Source organism: Peromyscus californicus, unplaced genomic scaffold (genome assembly GCF_007827085.1).
Source record: "Peromyscus californicus insignis strain IS unplaced genomic scaffold, ASM782708v3 Scaffold_4__1_contigs__length_199733344, whole genome shotgun sequence".
NCBI lineage: Eukaryota > Metazoa > Chordata > Mammalia > Rodentia > Cricetidae > Peromyscus > Peromyscus californicus.
In genome coordinates, this window is record NW_026294562.1 from 28,985,285 (window position 1) to 29,011,079 (window position 25,795).

Sequence of the window (25,795 nt, forward strand, 5' to 3'; positions counted from 1 at the left end):
CTACACACCTTTATTTACAAAAGTTCACGTAGACTATAGAGCCAGAACCTCTGTCCCAAACAATGCTAGATGGTGTGGATTCCCTGTCCTAGATCCTGCAGGATCAATACTTTCTCTCCATTAATTTCTTTTCTTCTTTTTCTCTTCTTTTGGGACACTTGAACTGTATCTTGGCACTAAGTGCTAGAGAGGGTGGAGGGACTGGGTTCGAAGCTGGGTAACTCAGAGGCATGATCTTATTTAATGTCAGAAGTGGACACACAATTGGAATAGCCAAAATGCAAAAGCCTGAGAACATGCGATGCTAGTGAGGGGCAGAGCAGCAGCAGCAACTATCACTCGTGACTGGTGGGATACAAACTAATAGATGCCTAAGTAGGCAGGTTAGTTGTTTTTTAGAAAGCCAGACAGTTGAGAAGGATGGAAGAATGGCTAGGCTAGCAAAGATTTTGAAGGTACTGAAAATATTCTGACTCTATAATAGTAAATTACATTATACGCTTCTTTTAATCCATAGATATACAATATTAAAGATGAATCCTAATATGAGCTATGAACTTGGGGTATTTTATTTTACTCACAGCTTTGACAAAAATACCAATATAAAAACAGTTTAAAGAAAGAACAGGGATTTGGAGAGTAGGATTATGGTTTGAGGGATTACGATCCATTATGGCCCAGCAGATATGACTACAGAAGCACAAGGCTCAACCTGTTCCTGCAGTCAGGAAGCAGAAAGAGATGAATACCAAGTCTCAGAACGCTTTCTCTTTACCCTCTTATATTCAGTATAGAACCTCAGCCCCTGTGAAAGTTCTACCCACATTTAGGATGTGTCTTTTCTGCTTAAGCATCTCTGGTAACACCCTCACAGGTGCACCCAAAGATGTATCTCTTAGGTGATTCTAAATCAAGACAGTGAAAGATTAACCATCATAGGGTGATAGGACATGTCAATTTAGAGTCATCAATTTAATTAGTTCACAGATCTGAAAGCTAAAAGTCCAAACATCATGGCACTGGCACCAGTGAAAGCCCCATTGGCTAAGTCACCTCATGGTGTAGCATAGTAACAAGCACAGAGCAAGCATGAGAGATTACCTGGTGACCCATGAAGCCAGAGTCAGAGTCAGAGGAGCTCTGTTTTGACAACTGATTCTCACAAGTAGCTCAGAGCCTGATAACTATTTTAATCTCGTCCAACTTCTATCCCCAACAACCCAACCAGCTCCCACTGAACTCCATCTCTTTTATTTTCTTTATTTTTATATTTCTTTATTAAGAAATTTTCTACTCACTCCACATACTATCCACAGATTCCCCCTCTTCCCTCCTCCCACCCACAGCCCTCTTTCCCTAGCTACCCCACATCGCTACATCCCCCAAATCGAGGTCTCCCATAGGGAGTCAGCAAAGCCCAGCACACTGAGCCTAGGCAGGTCCAAGCCCCTTCCCACTGCACCAAGGCTGTGCAAGGTGTCACACCACAGGCACTGAATTCCAGAAGCCTGCCCATAGACCAGGGACAGATCCCGATCCCCCTGCCTGGGCGCCCCCCGAACAGTTCGAGCCAATCAACTGTCTTCTCCTTAATGTCTTACTGCTGCCACACAAGGAACATAGCTTCCAGCAATGTGAGTCCTTGAAAGACACCCACAAACCCTGTCCACACCATCATTTACCCTAAAAATGCTCATAAGAGGGAGCTGGAGATATGGCTCAGTGGTTAAGAGCACTGGCTGCTCTTCCAGAGGACCTGGGTTCAATTCCCAGCACCCACATGGTAGCTCACAGCTGTCTGTAACTCCAGTTCCAGGGGATCTGGCACCCTCACATAGATATACATACAGGCAAAACACCAATATACTTTAAAAAAAAAAAACTAAAAAAAAGACCTTGTCTCAACAAAAAAACCAATGTGGCTAGCACCTGAGAAAATGAAGAGTGACACCTGAGGCAGACACACACACACACACACACACACACACACACACACACACACACACACACACACAAGCTCATAAGAATAATATATATACAGATTTTAAAAATCCACTGGCAACCCCACATAGTCATATGAACACATTGTGCTTTAAAAGAATCTTGAGTTGGCTAGTGTTAACCCACTATAATGATGAGAAAACCAAGGCTCAGGGAGGAAAATTAAATAACTTCCTTGTACTCCCATAATGATGTCATGGTGGACTATAGATTCATCAGATGAGTACTCTTCCCTTCTGGGCAACTAATCATTCACAGGTTCAAAAGATTAGGATGTGAACATCTTTGATGAGGGCTTTATTAGGATGGGAACATCTTTGATGAGGGCTTTATTTCTCTCAGTCACACCCTTTCCTCCGGTTCCTCTGGAAGATCACTCTAAAATCCCATGTAAAATCTTTTTTTTTTTTTTTTAGCATAGCTAGGAATATTATATTTCTTTTTTTTAATTAAGAAATTTTTTATTCATTTTACATACCAACCACAGATCCCCCTCTCTTCCCTCCTCCTGCCCCCCAGCCTTGCCCCTCCCAACCCACCCCCCATTCCCTCCTCAGACAAGGTAAGGCCTCTCATGGTGAGTCAGCAGAGCCTAGTACATTCAGTTGAGGCAGGTCCAAGCCCCTCCCCCTGCACCAAATCTTAAGGGGAAGCATGGACACTTTAAGGCTCTAGCTACGATCTTTAAGAAACTGGGGGGTATTTGTCCATGGGGACAGTTTCTTGCTTCCCTGGTGCTCTGTCTCCAGAACATCCACACTGACAGGAGGCTGAGCATGTTCACTGGCCTCCTCTGTGAAGAATGCCTACAGCATCACCAGTTTTCGTTCGGAAACCAGAGACACTAATAGCTGCTGGGACTCTAAGACTCTAAATTCAATTTTGTCTTCAGCAACATAGCGGTACATTTTTGTGGGTGCTGCCAATGGAGGGAAAAAATGTGTTTGGACAACTTGGCAACTCTTTCTGTGCTTCTCATCTAGGGTTTGGATAGAATTCCTCAGCTGCTGGGTTTGGGTTTAAGTGAAGAGAGCGGTGGCAGATTTTTTGTAATGGTTCTCAGTTCTTCCATTTTACATCAATTTCCTCTCCGTAATTCAGATGTTTATCCAGTTAACGTAATTTGGTATTTAGTCCATACAGCATTTCATTAAGGATTCTGGAACAAGTTGGTTATTTTGACACTTTCAGCAGAAAAATGATCACTGGAAATGCCTTCCCACATAACTTGACACAGGACACTCAGGTGTGCTACTGACCCTGCTGCTCTCCGCACCCTGGGGCCGTACCTCGTTATTTCAGTGTCTACCTTGGGGACTCCTTAAACTGTTGCTGGTGACCGACTGGTGTTGAGGTGGAACTATGATTTCCCCATCCTTCTCTGGTTAAAAAGAATTAGTGGCTTTTTAATAATAACAATAATAATAATTATTATTATTATTATTGTTATTATTATTATTTTGGTTTTTCCAGACAGGGTTTCTCTGTCTAGCCCTGGTTATCCTATAACTCTCTCTGTAGACCAGGCTGGCCTCGAACTCAGAAATTTGCTACCTGCCTCTGCCTCCCAAGTGATGGAATTAAAGACATGTGCCACTACTTATTTTTAAGAATTGTCAAACACTAAAGAGATCAGGAGAAGAATTTTAGAGCACAGAAAGGTAGTTAGTTGACATGTTAGCATCCTTGGCAAAATAAATGAATGAACTAGCCTGTTGCACAGTCAAATGAGTTATCAGTACAGCAATCTTTTGTCACTAAGTTTTTTCCTCAGAGGTTGGGTCTCTTCTGCTCAGAATGGAAAATAACCTCCAGACTGAAGATATGGCAGAGAGAATGGGGAAAATAGCTTTTTCTAGCTATACATCTAACATCTATAAGGTCCAAAGAAACTTAAGAATTAAGTACCAATCAATAAATGAGCAATTTCACTGAATAGACAGGTCTAAAAAGAAAGAAAGAAGGAAGGAAGGAAGGAAGGAAGGAAAGGGGAAGGGAAGGGAAGGGAAGGGGAGGGAAGAAAAGAAAAGAAAAGAAAAGAAAAGAAAAGAAAAGAAAAGAAAAGAAAAGAAAAAATATAGATGACCAATAAATATTTGAAAAAGTGTTCTTAGCATCTTTAGCCATCAAGGAAACGCAGATTAAAACTGCCTGGAGATTGTCTCACCAAAGTCAGAATGGCTGACATTAAGTCCGGGTGAGGATGTGGGGGAAGACAAACCGTTACACACTGCTGGTGGGAATGTAACCTGGGGCAGCCACTGTGGAACTCGCTGTGGAAGCTCCTCAAAAAAGTGAAAGTCAGGCTGGAGGGATGGCTCAGAGGTTAAGAGCACCGACCGCTCTTCCAGAGGTCCTGAGTTCAATTCCCAGCACCCACATGGTGGAGCACAACCATCTGTAATGAGATCTGGCACACTCTTCTGTATACATAATAAATGAATAAATCTTAAAAAAAAAAAAAAAGCAGAAGTCGAAGAACAATATGACTCAGCCATTCCACTCAGGTATTCACCTGAAGGACTCTAAGACAGAGCACTACAGAAATACCTGGACAACCATGTTTACTGCCGCACTATTCATAACTGCTTTAAAAAAAAAAAAAAGAACCAGCATAGATGTCTGTCAACAGATGAATGAAGAAAATTTGACACATATACACAATGTGATTTTGTTTAGTCATAAAGAGAAATAAATCATGATGTTTTCAGGAAAATGGAGGCAACTACTCAGTCTGTATGTTACTTGCATGTGTATGTTTTCGTGGCTGACCATTTAGTATTGAATAACCAGCTGGTGTTCTCTTACTTGGCAAAGACTGCTTCTCCAGCTCTCATCAGAATTCCTTAGCTGCCTGTAGTTCTTTGTGTGGGGTTGAGGCCTCACGAGCTTTACCCCATCCACATTAGCGTGTCTATTGATGTCAGCCTTGTTCAACTCATGTTTAGGCAGACATGTTTATATATGTAATAACAATTTATGAAAATGTGGCCATGAATTTGAAAAAGAGCAAGGAGGATTTGTAAATGCAAGGTTTTGGAGGGGAGAGGGGGGAAAGAAGTGTAATTATAATCTCAAAAAACAAAAAATAATTTTTTAAGCTAACAAAAAAGCAAGCTCTGTTGCTGTAATTTAACAAAAGGCTATTCCAGAATGGAAAAAATGCAATTTAAAAAGAAAGAAAGAAAGAAAGAAAGAAAGAAAGAAAGAAAGAAAGAAAGAAAGAAAGAAAGAAAGAAAGTAAAAGAAGCTGGACTCAGAAAGACTATTATGTTTTCTCTCATATATAGATTCTGGATCTAACTTTATATTTGTATGTGTGAGAGAGAAAAGTTGCAGGATTAGAGGAAACTGAAAGAGGAGAAAGAGAACTTCAGTTAGAGGCAAGAGAGGGGGAAAAGAAAGGATATTGAAATACACATGGCAGCAGAATGCACACTATTTGAGGGAATTAAGGGAACAAGCAATAAATGGTAAATGAGACTAAGGAAGGATAATGGGGAAGGGTGATTGTGTGGTCTAGGTGAAAATAGCCCCCACCGGTTCATATGTTTAAAGTACAATGGTGTATACCCATGAGAATTTCATAATGAAAGCTATTACTTTGTACTCTAGTTAAAAAAAAGTAAAGAGCCGGGCGGTGGTGGCGCACGCCTTTAATCCCAGCACTCGGGAGGCAGAGCCAGGCGGATCTCTGTGAGTTCGAGGCCAGCCTGGTCTCCAAAGCGAGTTCCAGGAAAGGCGCAAAGCTACACAGAGAAACCCTGTCTCGAAAAAAAACCAAAAAAAAAAAAAAAAAAAAAAGTAAACTGTACATGCACATGAATACAAATGCTTCATATAGGTATGAGGTTTTATGAAGAGCCTGAAATCCTCCCATGAACCCAGTGTTAGAAACACTAGAATCCACTGTATTATACTGTAACAGGAATGCTGTAAATACACCACTATTATTGGAATAAATCAAGAGCTCTTCAAAACTTAGTCTTTAACATGCTATTGCAGTCAGAGAAATACAATCCCGCAATTCAAAGGTGTTAAAAGCAAATTCAGCCTTTGCTGATCTTTGGAAGAGCCTTAAAGGACACACAGAATCCTAAGATCAGCAGAGCCTTTAGAAGCATCCCTTCAGCACATACCATTTGTCCTGGCTAGTTTTATGTCAACTTGACACAAGCTAGAATCATCAGAGAGAAGGGAGCCTCCATTGACAAAAAGCTTCCATAAGATCAGGATATAGGCGAGCCTGTAGGACATTTTCTTCATTAGTGGTTGATAATAGGAGGGCTCAGTCCATTGTGGGTGGACCACCCTTGAGCAGATGGTCCTGGGTTCTATAAGAAAGTAGCCTGAGCAAGCCATGGAGAGCAAGCCAGTAAGCAGCATTCCACCATGGCCTCTGCATCAGCTCCTGCTTCTAGGTTTCTACCCTATTTGAATTCCAGTCCTGGCTTCTATCAATGATGGACTGAGTTTTGGAAACATAAGCCAAATAAACCCTTTCCTCCCCAATTTGCTTTTTGGTTGTGGTGTTTCATCTCAGCAATAGAAACCCTCAGACACCACTTGCATAAGATCCCTGTTTTCTCTTTGTACCCTTGACTCTTAATCTTCCACAGAAACATCCCAGCATGTAGGCTCATCTTCTCTCCTCTTTTCCTCACCCTTCCATTCACATTCCTGCTTCTAACACTGTCCTTTTGTCTACTCAGACAAGGAAGGATTTGCCCATTTCCATAGAAAACCCCTTGTTAGAAGGCATAGGAGAGAAAAGAGGAACTATGGACTACTGCAATGCTAGAATTTTCCTTTCAGATTGGGTTTGGAGAGGTCAAGGCAGTGTGCACAGAATTATATTATTCTCTCATGGGGATAATTTTGGGTAGGTGATTGTGTCTACTTTCAAGACTGAACTGGCAGGAAGCAATCCATGTTTTTTCTTTCGCTTTCATTTTCTATTGCTTTCTTCAGTAAGTTGAAATTGCCAGGTGGTATCATACTCATATGGACTGTTTTTTTGTATTTTTGTTTGTGTGTTTGTTTGTTTGTTACCTTCAGAGTAGTCAGTTCCTTGACAAACCACACCCCCTTTTCAACCACACTGGGCCTTTCTTGTGTCAGCTTTCCATTTCTATAACAAAATGTGACACGTAATCAACTTAGAAAGAATTTCCTTTTACAGCTGTGGAGAGTCCACTCAAGATTGGTTAGTTTTACTGTTGGGATCATGACAGGAGCCTGTGTCAGAACATAACCACTCAATCCAAGAAAGAGCCAAGGCAACAAGGAGGATAGGGCCCGGGACCCACAACCCTCTTCAACAGCACATCTCTGGTCACCTGAGGACCTTCCTCTTGCCCTCACAGTTTAAAGCCTGCCACTTCCCAATGAGACCACTCTGAGGCTCAATCCTCTAACACATGAGTCTTTGGGGGACATTTACAATCCAGTCTATCACACTTTGCAAGCCTATTATCTGTTGAATCAACTCTCTGAAATTAGACGTTGTATTTGATATTTTAGAAACAACAAAAGTCATTTGATCTTTTTAATGAAGTAGATTGTCAACTTGATAATTTTATTAAATTTTTAAGTAAAATCTATAGCTGATCTTTATCCAACTGTTTTAATGAAACTCATAAGCTAATTTTGAAAGCAATTTAAATTTATCACCCATGAAAGACACTATCTAGTGCAGATCACAGATTTAAATATGTAGCTTTCTAGCGTGAGTGCTCTGAAAGATAATTGTCAATTTTATTTATCAAAGCATATTATGTTTCTTTCCATAATAAAATCACTTTCTCTTAATTAGTCTGTCACTTGTATTGTGACTTTTCTTCTACACATGTGCTTTATGATTCCTAGATTTTTAATAATGTGTTATAATTATGATCTTGAAACTCTGAAGTCAGAGTGACTGGGGTTCTTACCTGGGTTCTGTATGTGCCTCTGGGCAAAGAGATTGCAACTCTAAGTCCTCACTGGTGAAAAACAACAGCTAAACCTACCCCATAAATTATGGTTAGGGTGAACATAGAGAATACCATAAAACATGTAGCACAGACACTGCACAGAGCACCTTTTCATCACCACTACTACCCAAAGTAAGTGCAGGAGGAGGGGCCATGCAGGGGCTATGGAAATGTTATCCTTACCTCTCAGCTTACCCCACTTTTCCTTTTATTTTTTAACTCTTCTCTTTTGAGAACTTCTCTCTTCTCATTTCATATACATAAATCATTCCAAAATAGGATGTTTAAGAACAGATTTGATACCAAAGGCTTTGGCATTTAGCCACGGCCTATAAGGAAGTGTTGGACAGCATCAGAACAGGACAAATGAGAGCAGCAGAATGTTGTCTTCATCAGTGTGTCATTTTTTTAAGCTTGAAAATTTCCCTGCTTTTAGCCATTCTCCTAAACTAACTTGTACATTTTTGGTATTTGATAATTTAACACATGTGCCCTGAACCAACATTGCCTGGCATAAAGTTATGGCCACAGAGCACTCTTGCTTACATACCATATGTCCATAGACCTTTGGCATATTGGGAGAGGTAGACTATGGCATGAGCCAATCTAGCAACAACAGGAAGCCTGGCAAGTGTCATTTTAAATGCTCCATTGAATCATCTCACACGTAACTGGCCATTTACCTCAGTTCCTACGACAAAGCATGTGATGATATCATTCAGAGAAGTCTCATTCTTGATTTAGAAACGTACAGTCACAGTTTAATTGAAGTTTATGCAGTTAAATATCTCTTTTTACAAAATTCCATAATGTATGAACTATTAAATGTTTGAACACATGTATATTTAGTGAAGTCATTTTTCCCCCTCAGGCACTACTGAGACTCACCCTGCCATTTAGTCATTATCACACTTACTCAAAATAGCTAAATTATTTTAAATGATGATACTTAATAGAAAATGTTTTAAATGTCTAATGAGAAGAAAATGTCATATATTACATATATTCATATTCATCTGAACCCAGTATTAAAACTAGATGGTGGGTGCTATTGCGTGGGTATGGACACACTAGAAGTAGCTGCTGTTCCAGCAGTATTTCTTGAAAATTAAGTCTACTTGATCTATTTAAAGTAAATATCGGTGTAATGCTATAAAACTAACAAGTTCAGTTGATAAAACCTATTTATACTACATTAGGAATTGATAGTATATATTCATGTTTTCATCAACACACATTTGTTGAACTCTAACTATGTGTAACACATTGTAGAAGATTCAGAGTCATCTCTCATCCTTTAGGGACTTTCCATGTAGTCACTCAGAAAGGGTGACCACTGAGCATACAGTCATAGTGAAGTACAGTGTGACACAAAAAATACACAGAGTTCTATTTGGAAGCACAGAGCAGACTTGGGGAAGAAACCATAAGAAACAGCTTCTTAAATCATTTTAGCTGTGTATTCCAGAAAGTGGAAGTCTGTAGCTGTGCAAATCTCCCACACCCACCGATACCCAAATAACCACTCAGAGGCTTAATATTAATTACAAACTATGGTCTATGGCTCAGGCTTCTTGCTAGCTAGCTCTTTCTTCTTAAATTAACCCATTTCTATTCATCTATATTTTGCCATGTGGCTGTGGCATTGCCAGTCTGCTGGCATCTTGCTCCTTGGGCAGTTGGATAGCATCTGCTCCTGACTCTGCCCTTCTTCCTGTATCTTTGCTTGGATTTCCCGCCTGGCTATAACCTGTCTTGCTATAGGCTAGAGCAGCTCCTTTATTAACCATTGGTAACAACACATATTCACAGCTTACAGAAAGACCATCCCAGCAGAAGTCAGACTGGAAAAGACCATGATAGTAGCAGAGTGTTTCAACAACACATGAACTTTTATGAGAGAGAAAGAGAAGGGGGAGAGAGAGGGAGGGAGGGTGAGAGGGAAGGTGGAAGGGAGAGGGGAAGGGAGAGGAGAGATAGATAGGGAGATATATGTGTGTCTGTCTATCTGTCCCCTGCATCTTCCCTCCATTCCTTTCCTACTTCCTCCCTCTCCCTCCATTCTTCCCCTTCCATTTCTTTCCCCTCCCTCCTTCCCCCTGTATCCCTTCCCCCTCCCTTCCCAATTTATTAGTCCCTTCCCTGATGTAAGTCACAGAGATCTGTCAATAACTCAATCCCTCCTTTCCCTGCTCTAAGAGACTTAGAGTCTTCTCTATAGTATAGGTGAGTTAAGGATTGGAGAACTCCTGGACCATTACAGTTCTAGGAAGTAAAACAAACAAACAAACAAAAAACTAGAATTCAGACACAGTCCCATTTAAAGGCTAGTCCTTTTTTATAGTTTTTTAACTGCTGGCAATTTTTGAGTTTTAGTATTTCCCCAATGGTGACACATTGCCACCCCATTCTTCCCTTCCTAGAATTAATCATATTAGCATTTATATTCTGATTTTAGACAGTCCTCATATACTGTTCCCATCTGATGTTCACCTCAGTCCTGATATCAGGAAGTAAATATTATCTCTGCTTTAAATGAGAAAACTCAGGTTTCTGATGCATATTGTGCCTATAGTGGTATAACTAGTTAGCAATGAAACAGAAACCAGAGCACTTCACTTTAGACTCAGAAGCCCATGTTTCACACCTTCTCAAGAATTCGCTGAAAATGGACCAGAGACCTAAACATACAACCTGAAGCTATAAAATTTTTAGCTGAAAACATAGGGAAAAAATATGTATGACCTTGGGTTTCATAAGCATTTTTAGATAGAATGGGAAAAGCAAAAACTACTAAAAAAAGAAAATGATAAATTATATCTAATATATATATTAAAAACAGTATCTTTGAAAGGCACCCTAAGAAGAATGAAAAGACAACTGCAGAAAAAAAGAAAATGTTGGGAAAGCATATGTCTGATAAAAGATTAGTATCCCAAATGTATAGGGAATTCTCACAAATCAATAACTTAAAAAAAAACAAACAAGAAAAACAAAAATGCAAATGATTCAATTACTTGAAAATGAGCAAAAGATTTGAAGAATATGACACTAAAGAAGATATTGAGATTTAATCATTGGGTCATGAGAATTTTACTCAAGAACTATCTACACGTTGTTGAAAGTAAGGAACAATGACCTAAATAAACCAAAAGATGCCATGAATTGAAAGACGATTAGACCTGTCAGAGGCACTGATACCCAAAGGGATACTCAGATCTACTGCTCTCTGTGTCTAGATCCTGCTTGCCTGTGCAGAAATGAAAAACCCAATTCAAGAGGCTAGAAAGACAGTTCAGAGGTGAAGAGTGGGTGGTGCTTTTGCAGAGGACCCTAGTCTGGTAGCTCACAGGCACCTGTGTTTCCAACTTCAGGGAAACCAGTGCCTCTGGACTCTGCCAGCACCGTCCTTACATGCATGTATCCACAGATTCACACACACACACACACACACACACACACACACACACACACACACACACACACTTACACACAAGCACACAGTACACAAAATTAAAAATAAAATATTGTATTTAGAAAACTGATTCAGTATTTTTCAAATAGAATTTCAAGTCTTCCTTAAGAGCCCAAAACAATCTTTTAAAAGAAGAGCTAAATTGAAAGACACACTTTTCAGCTTTAAAACTACTACAAAGCTGCAGTTGTCGATTTAAAGTGGGACTGACATAGGATGGGCACGATTGACAAGACAAGTGACAGTCCCAATCAGCTGATTTCTGACAGTGCTCCTAAGTCCATTAAATGGAGACAAAAATAAAATAGTCCCACCAGCAGGGGCACTGAAGCCACTGAACCTCCATAGACAAGAGGATGAGGCTGAGTCTGTTTCATACAGCATAATCAATTCTAGACAAAATAGAAAACACAAACTACAATATAAAATTCCTAGAAAAAAACAAGGGCAAATCTGCATGACCTTATATTTGACAGTTTTGTAAATATTATAGAGAGAGAGAGAGAGAAAGAGAGAGAGAGAGAGAGACAGAGACAGAGACAGAGAGAGACAGAGAGAAACAATAAAAGAAAAATATAATTTTAACTACATCAGAATTCAAATCTTTGTTCAAGGATTTTCAGGAGAGTAAAAAGAGACTAGAGAGATGGCTCAGCAGATAAGAGCTTTGGCTGGCCAGAGCACTGTCTGATCTTCCAGAGGACCAGGGTTCAATTCCCTTCACCTTTATGATGGCTCGTCACCATTTGCAACTGCAGTTCTAGGGGATCTGACACCCTCTTCTAGCCTCCACATGTACCAGACATGTACACTATTCACAGCTGCCCATGCAGGCAAAACACCCATAACATAAAAGGAAATAATAATTTGTAAAAGAAAGTAGAAGGACAAAATGAGAGAAAAGATTGATGGGTCACATATCCAATAAGAATATACATGGAGGCTATATAAAGAACTCAATCCTACAACTCAACCTGGGGAAAAGCCCAATTTAAAAGTGAACAAAGGACCTCAATGGTCATGATGCAAATGAAATACAGATGATTACATGAAAATGTACTCAACATCGTTATTCATTAGGCAAGTGCATAGCAAGACCACAGTGAGATAAACCACGAACTTACACCCATTAGGGCTACAAATTTATTAGCATATATTAATTATTTAAAATGATAGTTTTCATTGAGGATGGCCATAATTTTTTAAAATACAAAACAATGAGTATTTGTGAGGATATGGAGAAGTGAAGTGCTTGCACTTTTCTGTAAGGAATAGGCAGGGGTTCAACTACTTGAGAAATCAGCTGGTGGCTCCTTGATAAGTTAAACCTGGAAGTAAATTAAGATCATGGTATTCCACTCCCAGTTAGCTGTAAACACAGAGGAGTCAACAGAATGTATTCAGATGTTCTTGCCAGAAGTGTTCAACATACCTGAATTTATAAACAGCCCAAATGTTCTTCAGCTGATGGAATGTAGCATCTCCATACACTGAACTACAATTCAGGCATAAAAATTGATTAACTACTGATAGATGATATCTCATGAAAGCATCAGGCTAAATGGAAGAAACCAGTCACAAAGGTCCTATCTCAAATAGTTCCATTTATGTGACATCTCCATCACAGACAGATCCAGACACAGCACTGAATATGTTTTCCAGTCCAGGCCGCATGTTCAGGAGGAGTTGACCAACACAGAATGGACTCCACAGCTTTTTGTGTTCTTTTATTTGGTTACAGTTTGGTAGTTTTTTGTTTTTGTACTGTTTCATTTTATTTTTCTGTTTGGGTATTGTTGATTTTTTTTTGTTTGTTTCTTCTTCCTCCTCCTCTTCCTTCTCCTCCTCCTCCTTCTTCTTTTTCTTCTTCCTCTGCCTCTTCCTCTTCTTCTTTCTTCTTCTTTTTCATCTTCTCCTCCTCCTTCTTCCCCTCCTCCTGTTCATCTTCCTCCTCCTTGGTTTGAGGGGTTTTGCTGTTGTATTGAGTTCTTGTTTATCTTTTGAGAGAGAACTTAAAGTTGAGTAGGGATGGAGGGTGAGGATCTGAAAGGACTTTGGGGAGTGGAAGAATATAAACAAAGTATATTTAAATTTAAAAAATTATAGGCTGGAGAGATGGCTCAGAGGTTAAGAACACTGACTGTTCTTCCAGAGGTCCTGAGTTCAATTCCCAGCACCCATGTGGTGGCTCACAACCATCTGTAATGAGATCTGACTCCCTCTTCTGGCCTGCAGGGATAAATTTAAAAAATTGTTTTAAATAATAAAAATAAAATGGAAAAACCAGGCATGGTGGTACACGCCTTTAATCCCAACACTCAAGAGACAGAAGTAGGTGGGTAGGTGGATCTCTATGATTTTGAGGCAACCTGATCTACAGAGTTCCAGGACAAGCAGAGCCTGTCTCCAAAATATATATATATATATATATATATATATATATCTTTATCCTAAAATGTTAACAAAAAAGAAAAATGCTTTTTAAAACAAAGGAAGTAAGTGGATTAGTGTATGCCAGTCGATGTACCTAATAGTGAGTTTTATGTTGTTTAACACATACAAATAAGGATGAATAGAAAGTAAACTCATACACACACACACACACACACACACACACACACACACACACATGCACACAGACAATGCTGAACATCAGAACATCATTGGCTATTAGGGACATGCAGTTTAAAACTTCAATAAGAAACTATTACTCATCTAAAAAATGGCTCATATAAAAAAAGTTCTGAAACTGGCACATTCTGGAACTGATGTAAAGGAACTAGAACTCTGGCATGTCACCTTGCAAAGGCAGGGTGTCACATCTTCCCTGAGAAACAAGTTGCACCATCTTGCAAAGTTAAATATACGCTTACCATGTGAGCCAATGAATCCACTCTTAGAAATGAATATATGCACATCAAAACCACCTTCCAATGAACATTCCAGCTTTATTAATAACTTTCCAAGCTAGAAATAATCCAAATATTCATTACCTAAAAGTAGATAAAAATTTATTGTTTATTTATAAATGAAAAATTACTCAGTAATAAAAACTTTTAATAATGTGAGTGAATCTCAGAAGCATTAATCTAAATGGATAAAGTCAGATTCAAAGTCTGCTTGTATGGCTCTCTAGTAAAGAAAAATGTATAGTGACAAGTGATCACAGGAGGGAATTACCCATGAAAGAGCATGAGGGAATATAGTGCACAGATTGAAATGGTCTCCATATTACTCATAATGATGGTTATGTGACTGTGGACATTGCCAAAGTTACAGAATAGTCCATGTATCAAGAATGTTTTTACTGCATTTAATTTTAACTTCAACTAAGCTGACATTAAAACTACCTGTGCCTTTTATAATCCATGATTGTCTCTCTTTAGAGCACAAAGTTGACTCTTTTATTTTCATGGTATTAAAAGTAGAAGGCAGGTCATTTCAATAACCCAGAATCCTTTTTCAACTTAATCTCATATTTCAGACAAAAAGCTCCTAGGTCCATTCAACATGAATGAGAACCAGAAAGAAATGTCAAGGGCCAGACTTCAGGGTCATCAAGAAGAATGGACGGAGAATGGGAGATGGGATGCAGAAGGGCTGGATGAGTGGAGAATTAAGCATTGATTAAGTTAAACACGGGAGAGTGCTGAGTTGGGAGCAACAGTTTTTCATTTTACCTCTGGATTCACCACTGGAAGCATTTTTGCCTCTATGCATTCTACAAGCTCAATCAGATTCACTAGGAGACTGCTGTAGAGCACTTGTATTCAGATGAAAAGAAAATCTATCTGCCCTCTCACCTATCATAGTACACAGCAGCACCTGGGAACAAGGCAAATACCTGAATAATTAATGAGTTAATATACTAAAAGTTGCTGAAGGGCAGAGCAATTTTCCACTAAATTAAAAATTCTAAAGGGACATGTGTTGTGACTATTGTGTTGTCTGTTCTAACTGAGACAGGGCTGGAGGAAGCCATATGTTGTTCTTTATTGTGTTCTTGTTCTGAATAAAGTCTATCCAAATAGGCTGCTCCAATGCTTTCGGAACTTTAAAAGAGACCCAATATAGACCTCAGCAATCAAACTCACAATGTCAATAAAGTGTGTCCTTTGCAGTTTGAGATCACTGAAGCTGCTCTGTGGATCCTATCATTGATTTGTGGCATATTCATCCTGCATCTGCCCAATGGTTTATTAAAATTGGATACACAAATACCAATAAAGTGAACAGCCCCACTGAGAGTTGACCAAACCACATCATTTTCTCCCACACCGAGGACATATTGTAGCCAGTAGTAATTTTACAGCAGCTCTCTGTCATACTAGACACAAGGCTTTACAGCCAAGCATCCATAATATAGTAAGACTTTCCCTAAAGGACAACAAAGAAATGGGCTTATGAAATCACCATTAAATATAATAGAGCATTGAAGAGGTGAGTAGACCAGAGGAAAGATGAGGCGACAAACAGAACGCAGATGGCCCAATTAAAATTTACCTTCTCTGCGGGAAGGTACCCGTGTGTAGATAAAGCTCTTTATGAATATTAAATTCTACAACATAAGATGAGGTAGCACTGGGATCCTTAGAAATCACTAGTCAGATGTGGTAGATCACTCAAAAAATAGATTTTAAAATGGACAAAAAGGTATAAAGAATGCCCCAATTTGTCATTATTTTTCCAGTTCTGAGTCACTTTTCCATAATATTAAGTGTGTGGTTGACAGATGGTTTTAACACTATTCTTAGTATATAGTGATATAGAGACATATAACAGATATATGCTCTGTGTGTATATTGTTCCTGTTTTGACACAAAACATAAACATATAGAGAATTTTTAAGAAAGAATATTTAAAGCCTTGGGCATTGAATGGCTAAGTCACCCAGAAAAAGTGATCTCTGTACTCTCTGATACCTGTAGCTTTCAAAGAAGCTTGTATCATGTGTGTCCTCTCTAAAACACTACTGAAAATATTTGACTTCACTGAAGTGTAGTTCCAGTGTGGTAATAGTATGAACTCGTAGGTTTCCCAGCGTTTGAAATTAAGGTGAATGTGTTTACATCCCAACAGACACATAAACTGTTAGTTAGCTTTGTGGTTCTGTGGCAATATACCTGTGAGGAAAACCTTTCTAGGGAAATATTTGTATTGTCTACTGATTTGAGAAGCATCAATTCATAGTCATCTGAATGAGGTAATACTTCATGGTGGGGAGGCCACAGAAGAGGTAAACTGTCACTTCATGGCAACTGAGAAGCACAAGAGGGGTCAAAGTTCAAACATCCCCAGTGACCTAATGTCTTCCTACAGGCCCATCTTGTAATAGTTACTCCACCACAGGATGGGAACAAGTCTTTAAGATGTGGGCCATCATGGCACACTTTGATATCATGGCCTGGGTTTACATTCACATTTCAGAATGCTAGAAAAGGCAAGGAACTGTGAAAATGTGCCCATCGATCCCATCCATCTGAGCCTTCAGAGCTTTGCATTACTGCCAGTGTGGCCAATACCACACACACACACACACACACACACACACACACACACACACACACACACACACACGATGGAGGAAATGCAGGGCAAGGATATTAGTAGTTGAAATTTACCACAGGCAAGTGAATGTGCGACTAGGAGCTAATACAGCTTCCCTGAATTCAGGTAAAATTTAAGGTTCACCCTGAATGGGTCCACCAGAATGAATAGTTTTTTTTAAGATACAATATTCCTATTAAAGTCACAAATGAGCACTTGGACATCTCTGCTATCAAGACTCATGCAAACTCAGGGAAATTAAAGTGACCCACTGGAATGTAATATAAGAATGTGGGGCCGGGTGGTGGTGCCATATGCCTTTAATCCAAGCATTTGGGAGGCAAAGGGAGGCAGATCTTGGTGAGTCTGAGGCCAGCCTGGTCTACAGAGCTAGTTCCAGGACAGCTAGGGCTGTTACACAGAGAAACCCTGTCTCAAAAAAACAGAAAAAAAAGATTTTGGTAAAAATTATCCAATCTCTCACATGGCTAATTTTTTCGTATGAATTAGCTCATCCTATATTCCCTCCATTATCCATGAATTGGCCTTGCCAAGACCTCCAATGAATGCCTGAAATTGAAAATAGCAGTCCATCCTATGTATATTCTGTTTTTTTCCTGTACCTATGTAGTAGTGTTAAAGTTTATTTATAACTTAGACGCAACAGAAGATTACCAGTAAATAAAGCAAAATAAGACAACTAAAATAACATACTGTAATAAAAGTTGTATGAAGAACTGCCATGAGTCAGTTCATACATATAGCATGGCTATGTTAGACAATTGATTGACATTCTGGACAGATGAGTGGATGCATGAGAGTTTGTCAGGCTGCTCAAAGCAACGTGTCACTTTAGATGTATGAATTGTTCGGTTCTGAAGTATCGTTTATCTTCAGTTACACATGGTAAAGGAACTGTGGAAGCCAACTGTCATTGGTGGAAGGGACTCATGTTTACACAGTACTATCCTGGATATCTGCTGGGGATCTTGATATGTATCCCCTGTGGATAAGGAGGACTGCTGCTATCAGAAACACATTGGGGGATCCATACAGGTTTCAGATACATTGTTTATGTTTTGAAGTAATTGACACATGCCTTTTCACAATGAAAAATAAAGCTTTGAAAACTGTGAAGTGTTATTTAGAAAAACTGAAAATTCTACAGAAATACCTTCCTTTTGTGCAAACAGTAATTTTTTCGAAGACCTCCAGAATTGTAGGAATTTCAACCATAACAGCTTCTTCCACAAAGGTGCAAGCACAGATGATTAAACCCTAAAGACACTTCCTCTGAACCAAAATGGTGGACAGATGAAAAAGCCTACATCCCAGATCATAGTTTTTAATTTATATCAAAATCATCTCTTAGAAGCTGTATCACAAAGGACCAGCACAAAGTGCAAGGCTTGGCAGCCAAGGACGAATCACCACAGCTATATGCGGAGGCTGGGACAGCAGAGCTGCTAATAGCTTTGCAGTGATACTCATGGTTTTGTTAGTTCCTGACTCCAAGCTAACATCTTCTAACATCATCCGAGTCATCTTCTCTGACTCCATTTTTCCCATAATTTCTGATCTTTGTATATGTGGTCCTGCAGAACTACACCTGCAGAAAAAGCTTTCTTTCCAAATACAGTTGGAGCCCTGGTATGACATTCTATGGAAGGGCAGTAGTCTGTAGGGGAGTTTAGGAGACTTTAGAAAGAATTGTAATTGAACTTCTAGCATAGAGGAAGTGACTCTGCTCCAATCCTTTTTCTTCACATTGAAAGGTCTCTGGTTTGGAGAAAAGTGGGACGTGAGGCTATCTATCCTAGCTTTAGTGGAAAGAGAAAAAAAAAAAGCAAAGAATAATGAATTCACACATTTATTTTTACATCTGTTCTTTAGTCTTCCGATTTATGGTTGGTGTATAGGATCCTAACCACTGCCAGCTGCAATCAACTGGAGTGGCTGCCTGGAACACTGAAGCAAAGGTGCTGCAGCCACTTCCAGGCTCAGTGCAAACGAATACCACGATTGATTAGTGATGTCTGTCAGGAGTTCCTGTACATGTCATACATGTCACCCTGAGACACTGTGGCACTGTTGGAGAAACCACACTAGGCTCTGGCTGGATTCAACGCCTTTCTTTTACCTTTGTAGATAAAGAAGTCGATTCTCTGATTAGCAGCTCTTCCTGTCAGTTCTACATGATGCTGTTTATTAGATGGACTGAGAAATGAAGAGCTTGAACCAAAATGGCTGGATGTATTAAAATCCAGACAAAGAGATGCTGTAGCCCTGCCTCAAGAGTCCTGCCACTCCTTTATTATCTTTTTACTCATGGGCTTTCACTACTTACTATGTTTTTCACCATATCTCCTCTCTTAATCTATTTAATATGTCTTATTTAACTCATTATAAGATACCAGCAAGGAGCAAGGAGACGGTCAAGATGTGGGTTTCATACATGTGAACTTGGTTATTTTCTCGTTAAAGTGGGCAGCCCCTGAACCACAGATTATTTAATGATTTAAGCAGTCTGGCTGCCGTCTGGAAACTTTTGTTCCACTGAAAAGAGACTCCAGTCAAGCTCTTTTTCTATAATGTGTGATCTGAACTTGCAGAGGAGATGTCAGTGGCTCAAAGGGAAACCCCAACAGAACTCAATAATGCACTCTTACAAGAAAACCTTGACACCCATGTTCTACACGGTACTGAGAGAGGATGGATGGTGTGGGAAAGAACATGAGTGTCAGAGGTCAGCAGCTCTGTGTCATCAGTGAAGTCAAATCCTGAATATGAAGGAGTCTCAGGAAAGACTTACTCAGTATATTTCTTTATTGATTTTTTTATGTTTACAAAAGATGTATTTATAGTTATGATTAAAATAATGTGTGTGTGAGCGAGTATGCATGTGTGTGTGTCTCTGTTATGTCTTAGGGTTTCTATTGATGTGGTAAAATACCATGACTAAAAGCAACTTTGAGAGGAAAGGATTTGTTTCATCTTACACTTCCAGGTAACAGTCTATGGCTGAGGGGTGTCAGGGCAGGGGTCAAGTGGGGAAGGAACTGAAGCAGAAGCCATGGAAGATCACTGTTTTTTGGCTTACGCAGCCTGCTTTCTTATATCCCAGGACCACCTGCCCAGGGATGGTACCATGTACATGTGCTAGGCCCTCCCACATCAATCACCTAGTAAGAAAACATGCTACTGACCTCCCTACAGGCCAGTCTTATGAGGACATTTTCTCAATTAAGATTCCTTCTTCCCAGGTATGTCAAGGTTTGTGTCAAGTTGACAAAACCCAGTACACTATGTATAATTTACAAACAAAGCATTATAAGTAGTTACTTAGCTTTATGCATCTAGGAAATTCACACACAGGGGATGGAGATAACTCATTGGTCCACATCGGTATAGACAGCATATGAAGAATAGACACACACATGAAATCCCCACTTGTGGTGGTTTTAGTACCTTCCAGTTGCCATCTTCCTAAAGAGCCTGCACACTCTTAAACTTACAAATAATAAGCAGAAGGGAGCTTTAGGGGAAATGTTCTGCTCAGTTGTGAGCTGGTAATTCGTCAGTGCCATATAATTTAATTTACTCAATAGTAAATGCCAGATGCCAGATCACATGGCTGAAAAAGTGGGCCACTGACTAGGCAGCCTGCAGTTTGGATGAAATCAATCCCATTGCATTGAAGGTGGAATCACCCATTCTGCAATTACCCAGTGAGGAAAATATGAAAGCATGGAGTGTGTTTTGGCAAGTGTCTTCAGCCATGTGAAGCAAAGAGTCCTGCAAGAGAGGATCTTGTCATTGTCAAAACCGCAGTCTCTCACAATAATACAGCCCTTGGCTGTGCTTCCAGCCACAGCCAGGAACCACATCTCAATAGTTGTATTTAAAGTATATGTCAGGGCTGAAACAGCCCTGTGGAAATTCAGGTTTCTTTGGTTCACAAGTATGACATGGCTGAACAGAAAGAAAGAGCACTTGCCCGCTCTGGGTGGCTAATGTAATACTCATATAAACTTAGATGGATTAGATGTATAAATTCAAAGCAGGAAAGGCAAAGTGTTTTTTCTAAGTGATTTAACTCTACCTGCAGAATAAAATGAAAACTCTCAAGTCTTCCTCTTAATGGAGAGCCATCATAACAGAGAGCCCCCCCACCCCCGCCGGGCTGATCTCGGGTCCTACCATTGTTCTGTTTACCATATGCCCTGTTTCCATGCAAGCTGAGACTCCCTTGCTTTCAGACTTGAAGCATTTTGAAATTGTGAATGTTACCACCTGACTAGCTTAGACCTTAGACGTTTCTTCCTTCTTAATGTTTCACTGACAAATCAAATAACCCAGCTTGTTAAAATCCTGCCTAAGCAGAAATTGGAAGCTCTAGTTGAATACCCAAGTCTGAGCCTCTCTGCCCCCCAATATTTGCTTGTTTACTACTCAAAGATCTTTGTCTCAAAAGTTTCAAGATTATCATCTGTGTATGTAGATGTTTCTATAAAGTAGCAGTGTTTGTATACCATAACACAGGTGTCTCAAGATCTTTACCTCTTGTTAAAGCAAAATAGAAGGGCTAGGAACAGCTTTGGGGTTTGCCTAGCATGCTGAAGCCTGTGGGCTCAGTTTCCAATACTGGGGGTTAGGGGAGACAAAACGTAGCATAAAAATAAGGATGTCTCTGCAAAACAAGTCCTCTGAGAACAGTGCTTAAAAAGCACATGAGGAAGGGAACCCCCGTCTCCACTCATCCAACACAAGTATTACAGGACTCTGTGCTCCTGGCTTCTTATGTGAGTGCTGGCGATGCCAATTCAGGCTCTCATGTTTGCACAGCAAGCAGGCTTGTCAACTAAGCCATTTTCCCTCGTCACCCCTTAGAATCTTTTAAAGCAGTGGTTCTCACCCTTCCTAATGCTGTGACCCTTTACTACAGTTCCTCATGTTGTGGTGACCCTCCAACCATAAAATTATTTTGTTGCTACTTCATAACTGTAATTTTGCTACTGTTATAAATTGTAATGTAAATATCTGATATGCAGGATATATGATATGCAACCCCTCTGAAAGGGTCAATAGACACACACACCCCCAAAGGGATCATGACCCACAGGTTGAGAACCAGTGTTTTAAAAGCAGAAAAGTTTTGCAGAGACATTGGGGTCAGGAGCTGTCTTAGTTAGGGTTAGTATTGCTGTGATGAAACACCATTACCAAAAAGCAAGTTTGGGGGGGAAAGGCTTTATTTAGGTTACACTTCCATATCACTGTTCATCATCAAAGAAAGTCAGGGCAGGAACTCACACAGGGCAGGAACCTGGAGGAAGGAACTGATGCAGAGACCATGGAGGGGTGTTGCTTACTAGCTTGCTCCTCATGGCTTCCTCAGCCTATTTTCTTATAGAACTGAGGACCACCAGCCCAGGGATGGCACCACCCACAATGGGCTGGGTCTTCCCCATCAATCACTTAATAAGAAAATGCCCTAGATGCTTGCTTTTCTTAATTGAGGTTCCCTCCTCTCAGATGACATCACCTTGTGTCAAGCTGACATAAAAGACATAAAGTTATCCAGCACAGGAGAACAACATAGGAATTTGGAGAGGGTGGGTAAGCATTCAGACCATAGCATCTACAAATCTAGAAGTTCAATGCATTTCCAATTATTTGGTAATTAAAATTTTAAACATTTGAGAATATATATGCAAATATTTTGGCAAGAGGTAACCTTTGGGACAGTCTCTCTCTCTCTTTTTTTTTTCCATGTGTGAAATTTTAATTTCTCCAGGTAGTAAAAGCCTAGCGGACATTGCCATGACAGTGCAGTGGCACACTGAACGTCAACTCCAATCTTTTCTTCTTCATCTCTGCCTTTTTCAGGTGACAAACTCAGCTGTCAACTGTCCCAGCCAGATGACTCTTCACCTCAACCCTTCCCTGGTGTGTGGAGGGGATGGATTTACTCAGTCCAATTTCGATGGCTGCATCGCCTCTGCCCTGAGTGTCATGGAAGCGTTAAAGAATCATATTTAGTATCTATGTTCTTGTTTTCTACATTGACTTTGGGATTCTTGTTTTCACAGACCTCTGTTATTAATTATTCTGTTTTCCATTTTATGAAGAGCAATTACTTGGAAAAAATGTCTCCACTTAACTGTCATTTTTCATATGAAATATAAAAACAATGTTATAATTTTGATAGCTACCACCCATAGTAAAATGATAATTTCTTAGACTTTACTCCTTCCCTGTTTTTCTGATTTTCCATGACCAATCCTTGCTGGAGTAAAATGGTGCTTATTATGAACAAATAACCCAAGCCCAGAATTATATTAAATCAAAGTTCCCATCCACAGGCCCAAACCTTTATCATCCTTTTGAAAATTTCAGTCTGAATAAAGAACAATCATTACGATGTCTCATTTTATAACTTCACACATATCTTTGAATTGATATTTTTGCAAATTATTAAAATGCAGAGTTTCTCTTAAGATGTGGAGTAATTTTTGTTTCTCTTTTACTTTCCAAGTTATTAAGGCTCTGGGTAGTAGGTCACATATGTCATAGACTACAGTTTGAAGAGCAGCTTGACCCACAAAGAGACCCCCTACAGGTTGGCAAAAAATGACATGAATCATCTTCATTTTCCAAGTTACACAATACTTTTTAGCCTTAAAGCAAATTCCAGTCTTCATATGTGAGATAAAAGCTAAATAGAACTGAGAGGAAGTTTATCAATCTTTAGTACTAGACCCCCCTGTGGTTGCTGCTGTCCATTATCACTCTTGGACTATGCCACAGCTAATGAATTTTCTGTTGTTCAACAAAAATCCTACTGAACAGCAAAGAGATGCATTTTTAATCTCTTAGTATTTTCTAACTTAGCAGTTTGGCATGTCACCCATATACTTCCACATTTGGTCCCATGATTGCTGGCTGGAGAAAAATTAAGCCTTGGGTTTCCAAACAAGCTAATTTTTGTTAATTTAGAAAGCAAAATAATGACGGTTTGTCTTTTTAAAAAATTCCGTGGGTGTAAGGGTAAGTGTTTAGAATGCATCAGAATGCAGTTAGGAGTTCTGCTGGTTTATTAAGTGGTGGTAGTAGGGTCTCCTCTAAGAGCTATAACCTTACGGGCCCTGGGTAGTTGGCTAGCTTTCTAGTATGAGGCATGGTTTCCATCTTATTGAGAAGACTTTGAGTCCTAATAGACAGCTGTTGGTTACCACCAATGTATGAATACTACTATTGCTTCAAGGATATCTTGCCATGCTGGTCATTGTTGTGGTTGTAGGTATCACAGCTGGATGGGACTATTGGTGCCTTCCCTCCCTTGTTCGCCAGCTCGCATAGCACTTTCCAGTACTATGAAAACTTGTCTCAGGGAGGAGGCTTTCAGGTCAGATCCAGCCTTATCCTCTGTGTCCTGTGTCCAAAGTGTGTTCAACAACAGGGTCTTACTCCAGTCTCTGGGAGGCAACAAAGGACAACAGCAGTAGCATATATTGTTTGGGGATATCTCTTGGATTCTCCTGGCCAACAACTGGGAAGGGGGGGTTGTCGTACCTGGTGATGGAGACATTACAGAAAACCACAACTGGTCAAAGGCAAAGAACAACTAATCATGAGGTGTCTGGCCCCAATGGATACATCCACAGTACAACTGCTGTACCTAAAGCTCAGAGAACATCTTGGAAGAGTTTGCAAAAAGATTGGAAGAGCCAGAGGACCAGGAAATCTGCAGTGAAATTTTGTCTCCTAGAAATCATAGGGAAGCTGCACTCAGGATACCTCAATACTATGACTACCTCAACAAGACCTGAACAAGGACACCAATGGACATGTTAAGGTGGGAAGGGGAAATCTCATGGGGCCCCACCCCTGAACAAAGAACTACAGGCCGCTAAGGAATGCTGAGAGAAAATGAGTCTTTCCCAGGGAGAAGCCTCCTAATTGGTTATCAAGTGCCACATGGTCAGCTCTGAAATCACACACATAAAGCAATACTAAACAGACTCAGCAAATTTCATTTAGATATTTATTCATATATATAACAATAATAATTGAAGAAGAAGAGGGCATGAATTTGAGAGTGGGGAGTAGACATGGGAGGGTTTGGAGGGAGGAAAGGGGAAGGGGGAAATGATGTAATTATATTTTAATTTTTAAATAATTGAAAACCAAATATTAACCAAAGATGGCCTTAAATTTATGATCCCCCTACCTCTCCCTCCTGAATGCTGGGATGATAGGTATGCATACTACTATCTTTGCTACTTTTCAGTTGCTGTAATGAAACACCATGACCAAGGGAACTTGAAGAAAGAATTAATGGGGACTTAGAGTTTCAGAGGATGAGTCCGTGACCATCATGATAGGGCGCTTGGCAGCAGGCAGGCAGGCAGGCACTGCACTGGGGCAGTAGCCGAGAACTTACATCCTGAGACACAAGCACAAGGTGGAGAGAGCTAACTGGAAATGACATGGGCTCTTGAAACCTCAAAACCCACCCTTTGTAGTACTCTTCCTCCAACAAGGCCACACCCCCTAATCTTTCCAATAGTTCCATCAACTGGGAGCCAAACACTCAAATATATGAGCCTATGGTGGCCATTCCCATTCAAACCACCACAGCCCTGTTCATGTGGTGCTGAGTATGGGAGCCCAAGGCTTTGTGTGTGCTAAGCAAGTACTCTACCCACTGAGCTACATCTCCAGCCCACTGTTTCATCATTTTGAAAGCAAAGAAATAATTGTTTCAGATTCCTAAAGTAGGAAACATTTATCC

General features: G+C 39.9%; 1 protein-coding gene across 6 annotated transcripts in view; it reads left to right on the forward strand.

The window, feature by feature from the left end:
* Nucleotides 1–25,795, forward strand: part of Rnls (renalase, FAD dependent amine oxidase) — a 315,387-nt gene that overhangs the window by 260,667 nt on the left and 28,925 nt on the right. For 3 of the 6 annotated variants that reach the window (XM_052761354.1, XM_052761360.1, XM_052761355.1), the window contains one exon: nucleotides 22,888–23,498. The exons of 1 other annotated variant lie outside the window; for it this stretch is intronic. In XM_052761354.1, coding sequence (XP_052617314.1) covers nucleotides 22,888–23,040 — 153 coding nt within the window. In that variant the 3' untranslated portion in view covers nucleotides 23,041–23,498. Of the gene's footprint in view, nucleotides 1–22,887; nucleotides 23,499–25,795 lie in introns of those variants that run through there. 2 more of the 6 variants (XM_052761356.1, XM_052761357.1) reach the window with 1 other exon arrangement.